Raw genomic sequence first — 12,245 nt, forward strand, 5'->3', positions numbered from 1 at the left:
TGTTATCCTTATTTGTTTTTCTCACACATTAATAATAATAATAATAATAATAACAACAACAACAACAACAACAAAAACAACAACAAAAACAAAAACAGAGTTGGAATGGAACTTGGAGGTCTTCTAGTCCAACCTCCTGCTTAGGCAGGAAACCCTACACTATTTCAGACAAATCCAACATCTTCTTAAAAATTCCTAGTGTTTTTTCTGATCAGCATCAGTAATATGCACTGATTGGCCTGAGCATCATTGTTGCTTCCTAGTTCTGCTGCTCTTGCCAGCTAAGCGTGTTAGGTAAGTGTTTCCCAATCTTAGCAACTTCCAGATGTATGAGCTTTGACTTTCAAAATGTTGGCCTTGTTGACTAGGAAACTTTGGAAGATGAGGTCCACTAATCTGGACATTGCCAAAGTTGGGAAACACTGCTTTAAAGCCGTGAGGATAATTCCGAAAACTGGAAAATGTTTCAACAAAATAAATGCAGCCCCAGTGTAGCAATATTTTTTGGGATGTACCTGTTTTAGAATCTAGATTACCTACAGGCTTCTTAGAGAAGTTAATTTTAAGAGCCGGGGTGGCTCAGCAAGTAGAGTGCTGTACTGCAGGCCACTGAAGCTGACTGTAGATCTGAAGGTCAGCGGTACAAATCTCATCACCGGCTCAAGCAAGGTTGACTCAGCCTTCCATTCTTCCAAGGTGGGTAAAATGAGGACCCGGATTGTGGGGGCAATATGCTGGCTTTGTTAAAAAGTGCTATTGCACTTTTTAAACGGGCCCGGGACAGGGGTTTATCCTCTGTCCTGGTGCTTCTTGACCTCTCAGCGGCTTTCGATACCATCGACCATGGTATCCTTCTGCACCGGCTGGAGGGGTTGGGAGTGGGAGGCACTGTCCTTCAGTGGTTCTCTTCCTACCTCTCTGGCCGGTCGCAGTCGGTGTTAGTGGGGGGTCAGAGGTCGACCTCTAGGTTACTCCCTTGTGGGGTGCCTCAGGGGTCGGTCCTCTCCCCCCTACTATTTAATATCTACATGAAACCGCTGGGTGAGATCATCCAAGGGCATGGGGTGAGGTATCATCAGTATGCAGATGATACCCAGCTTTACATCTCCACCCCTTGTCCAGTCGGCGAAGCAGTGGAAGTGATGTGCCGGTGCTTGGAGGCTGTTGGGGTCTGGATGGGTGTCAACAGACTCAAACTCAACCCGGATAAGACGGAGTGGCTGTGGGTTTTGCCTCCCAAGGACAATTCCATCTGTCCATCCATCACCCTGGGGGGGGAGTCACTAACCCCCTCAGAGAGGGTCCGCAACTTGGGCGTCCTCCTCGATCCACAGCTCACATTAGAGAAACATCTTTCAGCTGTGGCGAGGGGGGCGTTTGCCCAGGTTCGTCTGGTGCACCAGTTGCGGCCCTATTTGGACCGGGAGTCACTGCTCACAGTCACTCATGCCCTCATCACCTCGAGGCTCGACTACTGTAACGCTCTCTACATGGGGCTACCTTTGAAAAGTGTTCGGAAACTTCAGATCGTGCAGAATGCAGCTGCGAGAGCTATCATGGGCTTTCCTAAATTTGCCCATGTCACACCAACACTCCGCAGTCTGCATTGGTTGCCGATCAGTTTCCGGTCACAATTCAAAGTGTTGGTTATGACCTATAAAGCCCTTCATGGCACCGGACCAGAATATCTCCGGGACCGCCTTCTGCCGCACGAATCCCAGCGACCAGTTAGGTCCCACAGAGATGGCCTTCTCCGGGTCCCGTCAACTAAACAATGTCGTTTGGCGGGACCCAGGGGAAGAGCCTTCTCTGTGGCGGCCCCGACCCTTTGGAATCAACTCCCCCCAGATATCAGAGTTGCCCCCACCCTCCTAGCCTTTCGTAAGCTCCTTAAAACCCACCTCTGTTGTCAGGCATGGGGGAATTGACATGTTCCTTCCCCCTAGGCTTATAAAATTTTTGTATGGTATGCTAGTGTGTATGATTGGTTTTTAACTTGTGGTGTTCTTAAAATTAATTTAATATTGGATTTGTCTTGTATTGCTGTTGCTGTGAGCCGCCCCGAGTCTGCGGAGAGGGGCGGCATACAAATCTGATTAAACTAAACTAAACTAAACTATGTTGTAAGCCGCCCTGAGTCTAAGGAGAAGGGCGGCATAAAAATTGAATGAATGAATGAATGAATGAATAAATAAATTTAAAATTGTTTAGTACATTTACATTCCATCTTTGTCCCATAAGAAGATAAGAACTTAAGAACTTAAGAAGAGCCATGTTGAATCGGGCCAAAGCCCATCGAGTCCAGCATTCTGCGTCACACAGTGGCCCATCAATTGTACATGGGGATCTTGAGCAGAAGGAGAAGGCAAAACCCTCCCTTTCCCTTCACCCCCCAATAAATGGTACCCAAGGGAATCCTGCCTGCCTCAACCAACATAGAGGCGGCACTTGGACATCCATTTCAATAACCACTGAAACACTGCATCATTGTGGCTCTTGCTAATGTTCCAGTTCAAGGGTCTGGAAGTAATGTTTTAGCTTTGCTTGGAAATATCCCTTTGTGTGATTCTGAATATTTTAACTGTTGGGATATGTTTTACCTTTGGCTGGAGAAAATGAAAAAAAAAAATAACACAGTTGATTAAAAATTAGGAAAATTGATAAAACAAGTTTGGTTAGAAAGGTGAAGGGAAAAAAAGAGATACCGGAGTAAGAACAATATATAGAAACGATGTGTGTTATGTAAATAATATCTATGAAAAAGAAAATAAGCACATATAGAAATGTACTACAGTTACGTCTCACAACGTCCAGTGTTTTTAAACGTTTATTTTTGTGTTGTTGTGTTGTTCTTTTGTATATTTATAAAGAAAAAAAACCTTTTTCCATTGAAAAAAAAGAAATATCCCTTTGTGCCTGTTTCCTTAGCGAGGATACTTCTAGTTCCAGTTGTTAGCATCACGGACTAATGGCTTGACCAGAAATAGTAACTCTAAGACCACATATAGTTTCAGATTTCAGATTGAATCCCCATTTTTAAAAAGCAATTCTTTTGCCACAGCCCCGACAATAGTAATTGTTTTTTTTTGAGCCCCTCTACTTATGGTTGAATTTTCTCTCCTCCAGTAATATTGACGGAGGACTTGCAACGTCCTGGGAGAATGAAGAAAATAAAGAAGCTGAAAGGGAAGCAGCTGAATCGGCTGGAACCTCTGCCTCAGACCTTACGGCTCCTTGCGGTCCTGCAGCTTGATGAGAATCACCGGATAGGCAAAGCGGCCACGCTGTGCCTTTCTCGGGCAGCAGCCAACAGGAATTTCAGGGAAAAAGTAGGAGCTTTCCCCGTTCTTTAAACTGTCCCACTAGCTGCGCCCTGGGAATATACACACCTCTTTACATAGAAACATAGAAGACCTCATGGTCCATCTAGTCTGCCCTTATACTATTTTCTGTATTTTATCTTAGGATGGATCTATGTTTATCCACGGCATGTTTAAATTCAGTTACTGTGGATTTACCAACCACGTCTGCTGGAAGTTTGTTCCAAGCATCTACTACTCTTTCAGTAAAATAATATTTTCTCATGTTGATTTTGATTTCCCCCCCAACTAACTTCAGATTGTGTCCCCTTGTTCTTATGTTCACTTTCCTATTAAAAACACTTCCCTCCTGGACCTTATTTAATTCTTTGACATATTTAAATGTTTCGATCATGTCCCCCATTTTCCTTCTGTTCTCCAGACTATACAGATTGAGTTCATTAAGTCTTTCCTGATACGTTTTATGCTTAAGACCTTACTCCATTCTTGTAGCCCGTCTTTGGACCCGTTCAATTTTGTCAATATCTTTTCAGAAACATAGAAACATAGAAGTCTGACGGCAGAAAAAGACCTCATGATCCATCTAGTCTGCCCTTATACTATTTTCTGTATTTTATCTTAGGGTGGATATATGTTTATCCCAGGCATGTTTAAATTCAGTTACTGTGGATTTATCTACCATGTCTGCTGGAAGTTTGTTCCAAGGATCTTCTACTCTTTCAGTAAAATAATATTTTCTCATGTTGCTTTTGATCTTTCCCCCAACTAACTTCAGAATGCATCCCCTTGTTCTTGTGTTCACTTTCCTATTAAAAACACTTCCCTCCTGGACCTTATTTAACCCTTTGACATATTTAAATGTTTCGATCATGTCCCCCCTTTTCCTTCTGTCCTCCAGACTATACAGATTGAGTTCATTAAGTCTTTCCTGATACGTTTTATGCTTAGGACCTTCCACCATTCTTGTAGCTCGTCTTTGGACCCGTTCAATTTTGTCAATATCTTTTTGTATGTGAGGTCTCCAGAACTGAACACAGTATTCCAAATGTGGTCTCACCAGCGCGCTATATAGCGGGATCACAATCTCCCTCTTCCTGTTTGTTATACCTCTATCTATGCAGCCAAGCATCCTACTTGCTTTTCCTACCGCCTGACCACACTGCTCACCCATTTTGAGACTGTCAGAAATCACTACCCCTAAATCCTTCTCTTCTGAAGTTTTTGCTAACACAGAATTTTGGCTAACAAATTTTGGTATCTATAGTCCTGCTTTGTATGCAGGAGGTCTACCCATGGTAGTATGGAATAGAATAGAGTTGGAAGGGACCTTGTAAGTCTTCTAGTCTAATCCTCTGTTTAAACCCTACACCACTTCAGGCAAATGGTTATCCAACATCTTCTTAAAAATTTCTAGTGTTTTTTCTGATCAGCATCAGTAATATGCACTGATTGGCCTGAGCATCATTGTTGCTTCCTAGTTCTGCTGCTCTTGCCAGCTAAGCGTGTTAGGTAAGTGTTTCCCAATCTTAGCAACTTCCAGATGTATGAGCTTTGACTTTCAAAATGTTGGCCTTGTTGACTAGGAAACTTTGGAAGATGAGGTCCACTAATCTGGACATTGCCAAAGTTGGGAAACACTGCCTTAAAGCCGTGAGGATAATTCCAAAGACTGGAAAATGTTAAGACTGTATTCAACAAAATAAATGCAGCGCCAGTATAGCAACATCTTTTGGGATGTACCTGTTTTAGTATCTAGATTACCTACAGGCTTCTTAGAGAAGTTAATGTTAAAATTGTTTGTCCCATAAGAAGATAAGAACATAAGAAGAGCCATGCTGAATCAGGCCAAAACCCATCAAGTCCAGCACTGGCTGCCGATCGGTTTCCGGTCACAATTCAAAGTGTTGGTAATGACCTTTAAAGCCCTATATGGCATTGGGCTAGAATACATCCGGAATTGCCTTCTACCGCACGAATCCCAGCGGCCGATAAGGTCCCACAGAGTTGGCCTTCTCCGCGTCCCATCGACCAAATAATGTCGTTTGGCGGGCCCCAGGGGAAGAGCCTTCTTTGTGATGGCCCCGGCCCTCTGGAATCAACTCCCCCCAGAGATTAGAATGACCCCCACCCTCCTTGTCTTTCGCAAATTACTCAAGACCCACCTTTGTCGCCAGGCATGGGGGAGTTAGGATATTCCTTCCCCTAGGCCATTACAAGTTATGTATGGTATGTCTGGTTTTTATAATAAGGGTTTTTAGTTGTTTTATTAAATTGGATTGTTACATGTTGTTTTTTATCATTGTTGTTAGCCGCCCCGAGTCTGCGGAGAGGGGCGGCATACAAATCCAATAAATAATAATAATAATAATAATAATAATAATAATAATAATAATAATAATAATTCTGTGTCACACAGTGGCCCACCAATTGTACATGGGGATCTTGAGCAGAAAGAGAAGGCAAGACCCTCCCTTTCCCTTGACCTCCAACAAATGGTTCCCAAAGGAATCCTACCTGCCTCAACCAACATAGAGGCGGCACTTGGACATCCACTTCAATAACCACCGATGCAGTTGGCATCCATGAATCTGTCTAATCCTGCCTTGAAGCTATCCAGGCGGATGGGAATCTATACTGAATCTAGGTTAGGTAAACTAACCTGAGGGAAGGCGTTTTGTTCAGATTCAGGAATTACAAGATGAACCAGAGATAGAATAGAATAATAGAGTTGGGAGAGACCTTGGAGGTCTTCTGGTCCAACCACAAGCAGGAGACCCTGCAACCATGGTTGGTTAGACAAATGGTTGCCCAATTTCTTCTTAAAAACCCCTAATGAAGTAGAGGTAGTAGAGGGGTCTACTACCTCTGAAGCAAGTCGAGCCAATCTTGCAACTTCTTTCAAAATCGAATTATTTCGAGCCAACTTTCCTTATCCCAGATTCAGTGAATTTCATTCTCATGATTTTCCACTCCCACTAAGAATGTGCTGAACTGGGTATTAAATTCAGCACAAGGTAGAGCCAGATTGAAGAAAATCAGTGTTTCTCAACCTTGGCAACTTGAAGGTGTCTGGATTTCAAATTTCCAGAATTTCCCAGCTGTCAAGGTTGAGAAACGCTGTTATCTTCATTTGCAAAGGAAGGACAAAAAAGCAGGATCACATACAGGGTTAGAATTCCCCATAAGGCTGTTAAATTACAAATTTTCCTCCCGTTTGGTGCTTTCCAAATATGTAGGGATTACAGCTGGGATGGAATTCTAGGAGTGGTGATTCCTACCCATCTAGGTCAGGTTTAGGGCATTTATGCTAAAGTATTTTTAAAAAGAAGAAATATTAACAGCTTTGTTACATTCTTTTGTTACAGGCTCTTCCATTTTATACAGATCTCTTAAGCAACAATGATGCCAAACTCCAACAAGCTGCTTGTCTGGCCCTCAAAAACCTCAGAGTGAGTGCTTTTAAAAACATCTTTAGACATGTTCTCAAACCGTGGTCTTTCTAAGGGAGGAGGTTGACAAAATCAGCTAAATACTTTAAAATTTCTGTCTTAATTTCTAATACAGTAATTTAGCTCCGTCTTGATTACTGCAATGTGCTCTACATGGGGCTACCCTTGAAGAGTGTTCAGAGACTGCAGATAGTCCAGAATGCAGCCACGCGAGCCGTTGTGGGTGTACCTCGGTACGTCCATATAACACCAACACTTCGCATGCTACATTGGCTAGCAATTAGTCTCCGGTCACAATTCAAGGTATTAATTATCACCTATAAAGCCCTACATGACTTAGCGCCTGACTATTTACAGGACCGTCTCCTGCCACATACCTCCCAGAGGCTTATTAGATCGCACAGAATCGGCCTCCTCCAGCTCCCGTTGACTAAACAATGTAGGTTGGCAGGACCTTGGGGGGGAGGGCCTTTTCTGTTGCTGCCCCCCCCCCGATGTTCGCATTGCTCCCACTCTACTGGCTTTTTGAAAAGCTATTAAAACCTGGCTTTGTCGACAGGCCTTAGGGGCCCATGAAGTTTAACACCAGAGGTGCCCAAATTACATTTGTTTAGTATGTAAGTTTGTTACATTGGTTTTGGGGTTTATAATGGGTTGTTAGGATCATGGGGTTTTATTTACTGTTGTTGTTCGACTTCTTTTTTATTATGATAGTATTGTATTATTTTTATTGTTGTAAGCAGCCCCGAGTCCTACGGGATTGGGCAGCATAGAAGTCAATTAAATTAAATTAAATTAAATACTGATGGATATGACAGTTCAGCAGTACAAATCCCTAGTGCCGCGTAACATAGTGAGCTCCTGTTGCTTGTCCCAGCTTCTGCCAATCTAGCAGTTTGTAAGCACGTAAAAATGCAAGTAGAAAAATAGGGACCACTTTGGTGGGAAGGTGACAGCGCTCTATTCGCCTTTGGCATTTAGTCATGCCAGCCACATGACATGGAGACGTCTTTGGGCAGCACTGAAATGAAGATGGGCACTGTCCCCTAGAGTCGGAAAGGGCTAGCACGCATGTTCATCTTTACCGTTATCATTTTTAAGAATGTAAAAGACCAAAATGTTTGAGAACCTCTGCGTTGCAGCACGCTGGCTGGGAAAATTTTGGGAATTGAAGTCCACACATCTTAAAGTTGCCAAGTTTGAAAAACACTGCTTTAAAATGTCCTAAAGGTGCTTTTTCAAGAAGCACTGGACTTTCCAGTTTTTCTTTGGAAATGTTTCCCTTCTCGCTTCTTCAGCTCTTCTTGGATCAGAAGCGAAACATCTCCAAAGAAAAACAAAGGAAGTCCAGTTGTCTCTTGAAAAAGCACCTTTGGGACAACTATGACCTGGATGACCGAGAATCTCCTTAGACTGCTTTAATAAAAATATTCTTGGGGGAAAAGAAAGAGACTAGTTGAACAGGTTTCAACAACAGCCAGCAGAGGGTGTCCAAATTCTTCTGCAAGAGAATTTAAGACATGTTATCTGTCCTTGGAATCCACCTAAGCGGCATCTGTCACTTTGCTCCTGTCCTGATCTGGGATCTTAAGGTTATTCTTTTTATTTTTTATTTATTTTATTTTATTTATTTTGTCCAATACACAACAATACACAATGAAGGTTAGAGAGGTTATACGCAAGTAAAATATATTAGAGAAAGAATAGAAGTGAAAATTTAGGAATAGAATATATCAATTAGAGAATAGAAGGATATTATGAGAGTAGTATAAGAGGATTAGAATAGAAGAATAGCAGATATGATATATGAGATATAGGAGAGACAATAGGACAGGGACGGGAGGCACACTAGTGCACTTATGCTGTGATCACCTATTCTGTGATCAGATCCTCTATTGGCCTGGACACCAGAACGTTCACTATTTTGCCTGGCTCATAACAGACTATTTTTTGGCCAGGCTTAAGCTGTGGAAATCAGTAACTTCCTTTCAAGGTCCAGTTCACTGCATATAACTGTGAAAACCTTTTGCAGACTGTTTAGCCTTTCACTGAAATGAATGTTTCCTGATAATAGAGCAGAATGTTTAGCGTTGCAACAAGGGGGAAAGGTCTCTGTTGGCTCTCTTAGTAAAACCCAGTTATTGAAATGTTTCTTTTATGAAACAGGGCATTGAAAGTCTAGAACAAATTGCCACACTGTGCCAATCAGAAACGGAGGAAGTAAGGACCACTGCCAGAGAAACAACGCTTTCATTTGGTAAATGCTTTCACAATTCTCTGCTTAGATGTTCTGAGTGATAACGAATAGCAAGTCCTTGTTTTGTGATCCCAAATGGATATGGCAACACTGTCATGGAATGAAGCACTACTAAGTGAAACCATGACTTTATTTATGGCTAGATACCCTCGATACCCTGATTCAAAGGTTAAAAATAATAATAATAAATAATAATTTATTAGATTTGTATGCCGCCCCTCTCCGGGGACTCGGAGCGGCTCACAACAGACAATACAAAATACAAATCCAATATTTAAAACCCTTATTAAGAAACAATCATACAATCCAAACAAATCCAGCATAAAGCAAAACAGCCGAGGGGTATGTCAATTTCTGCCATTCTAGTATGCCTGATTTTGTCCACAAATTCAGGGATGACATTTGATGACAGAGATGAATTACTTTGTCTTAGTGCTAGAAAGAAAACACAAAGTGCTTTCTATTCACTAATATAGAATTGGGGAACTAAAAGCTCCAGGAGCTGTAAAACCAGATAAGTTTTTATTTGCTTATGGGATTTACTCCCCATCTTTCATCTATCTGTTATAACCAATTCAAGAAAGAATTGATGGTTGGGCCTCTTTTGCTAGCAACAGTGAAGGAAATTGTGGGTAATCCAATTTACAAGCTATTTACTATGGAGCACTAGAAAAGCCAACTGAAATGAAGTTGCAAATCTATGGAATTAATCAATGGGCTTTCTTCAGGAATTTGCTTTGAGTGATCACTTCAAGTAATTTTCTTAACTTCCTTTTAAAACCAGAAATTTGCTTTGAATGGTCACTTCAAGTAATTTTTTAAACTTCATTTTAAAACCATGTACTCCTTACTGAACTTTATAAAATTACAGTTTGGGATTATAACCAATGCAGAATGGTATATTGCCATAATTATTAGGTATATTATGCCTAATGCTTGCAAATAATTTCTTGGCTTCCATCGGATTCTCTAATGCACCTGATTTCATTTAAAAAAAAAAGATTTAAAGGTCAGTGAGCACTTGATGTGCCAGATTTATTCCCAAGAAATAACTTTGGAGCCAACATCAGCATTCTTAGAAAATGAACCCAGAAGAAAGCTATAGTTTAATTCTTGGCTTGGTATCTGCCTTTCTCTTGCCTTGGAACAGCCTTTCTTAGGAAATACGGCTGACCCTAATCCTATTGGTCTTCTGGGAAGCCATGAAGACCTATGTTTCCATCCTGTCCCAGTAAGTACTGGCATTTATGAATGTTTGGGGCATTGTATGATATAAGACATGAGAGTGATAGGTCAAGATCAGTGATGGCAATTTTGTTTGGCTCAGCTGACTACATCCATGCCCTCTCCTGTGCATGCACAATAACCCCCACATCCCCCCTGTGCATGCACAAAATTCCCTGTGCTGCCCCCCCCCCCCAATGCACACAGGTCTTACTGAAGCCTCTGGACTCCTGAAGCCTGGGGATGGCAAAAAAAATGACCAAAACGGCCAACTGGAAGTTTAGAAACAAACTTCTGGTTCACCTGTTTGGCTGTTTTTCGCCATCCACAGGCTTCAGGGGGCTTTCCTGAAACCTGGGGAGAGTAAAAACAGCTGAAAAGAAGGCCAAAAAATCAGCAGGCCAGCATGCATATGCGCACAGGAGTTGAAATAGGGCAATGCCTTACGTGCCCTTATATATGGCTCTGCGTGCCACCTGTGGCTCATATGCCATAGTTTGCCATTACTGGTCTAGATTATGTTTCATGTTTATATCTTTGCTCACCATCCAGAGTGTTCTACCCTACAGAGGCTTCTCCCTGCGTTTTCCGGCTCTGTTTCCTCCCAGGAGATTCCTAGAGAGGTCCCACAGAGGCTTCTCCCTGCCTTTTCTGGCTCTGTTTCCTCCCAGGAGATTCCTAGAGAAGCCCCACAGAGGCTTCTCCCTGCCTTTTCCGGCTGTTTCCTCCCAGGAGATTCCTAGAGAGGCCTCATGGAAGTTTCTCCCTGCCTTTTCCAGTTACAGTTTCGGAGGCTTGGGTTTGTAAGTGGAAAATGGTTCTTGAGAAGAGACAAAAAAATCTTGAACACCCGGTTCTTATCTAGAAAAGTTCATAAGTAGAGGTGTTTGTAAGTAGAGGTACCACTGTACGTGTGTTTCATACATCAATAAACCGAAGTCAAACAGTTTTTCTATATCCAGTAAAGGGAAGGGCTGCAGCAGTCTCTGAACATGATCGAGAACATCTCTCCAAGCAAGGATAGCTATTGAGTGTCTGGAAAGAGAGGACCATTGGTGCCTCAAGAGAATATGGACTACCATTCCCAACACAGTTGTATTAGTTGTGGCTTACTTTCTGTTTTTCTTTGCAGGAGAAAAGGGAAGGTTGGCTTTTGAAAAAATGGACAAAATATGCTGTGAAGTAAGAGAGGCTATGTATCAAGAAGCTGACATTGAAATTACAATATTTTGAACAAGATCTTCAAAGGAAGTCCCAGGAGTTAAATGCTACAGTGAAATGGAGTCTTCCAAGAAAAAAGAAAAACCAAATGCCATTGGAAATTATAACAAACCATAATTATGAAGATTTTTAAGCCTCCACATTCTAGTCTTAAACATAACTAATATTACACTTGCACTATGTTTGGGTGCTGGAGATGCATAGCGAAACCCAAAACACAATTTTTGGATCCGAGGAATGAGATTGAAGAAAATTCTTCTTCTTCTTTTAATTGTTAGGTGTCCCTCTTTGGTTTCCACTCAAGACAAATATTTATCTTCTCTGACACAAGAGGAGGCAGACTATGCTATATATATATATTTATTCATTTAATTCTTGTAGACCAAGATTTTCAAATGGAAAGTTCTAAAATTATTAGTTTATTGCCGCAAATTAACTTGTGGTTGCCTTCCAGTGGCCTTCTCCCTTGAGAACAGATAGCAGAGACCTTAAGCCCAGAAGTGGGCGTCACATTTCTAGTTTGCCCACAACCTAAAATATGAACGTGTGTTTAGCTCGCGTGTGTGCCTTCCACACATGTTCATGGCATCCAACACAGTTATTATACAGAAAGGGATAGTGCCGGGCTAAGTGGGCGGGCCCAGCTGCTGGTCCGAACTACCGGTTCATCCAAACTGTTCCGAACTGGTAGCAGCCCACCTCTACTTAAGCCTACACCAGGGGTAGGCAAAGTTGGCTCTTCTATGACATCTGGACTTCAATTCCCAGAATTCC

The 12,245-nt window shown here is 42.0% G+C and overlaps 1 protein-coding gene across 3 annotated transcripts in view; it reads left to right on the forward strand.

Moving 5' to 3' along the window:
- RIPOR3 (RIPOR family member 3) overlaps nt 1-11,555 on the forward strand; it is a 183,517-nt gene extending 171,962 nt beyond the window's left edge. For all 3 annotated transcript variants that reach the window (XM_070744624.1, XM_070744626.1, XM_070744625.1), the window contains 4 exons: nt 3,127-3,329; nt 6,686-6,769; nt 8,936-9,026; nt 11,383-11,555. In XM_070744624.1, the coding sequence (XP_070600725.1) occupies nt 3,127-3,329; nt 6,686-6,769; nt 8,936-9,026; nt 11,383-11,483 (479 nt within the window). In that variant the 3' untranslated portion in view covers nt 11,484-11,555. The remainder of the gene's footprint in view (nt 1-3,126; nt 3,330-6,685; nt 6,770-8,935; nt 9,027-11,382) is intronic.
- Nucleotides 11,556-12,245: the final 690 nt, after the last annotated feature.

Source organism: Erythrolamprus reginae, chromosome 3 (assembly GCF_031021105.1).
Source record: "Erythrolamprus reginae isolate rEryReg1 chromosome 3, rEryReg1.hap1, whole genome shotgun sequence".
Classification (NCBI taxonomy): Eukaryota; Metazoa; Chordata; class Lepidosauria; order Squamata; family Dipsadidae; genus Erythrolamprus; species Erythrolamprus reginae.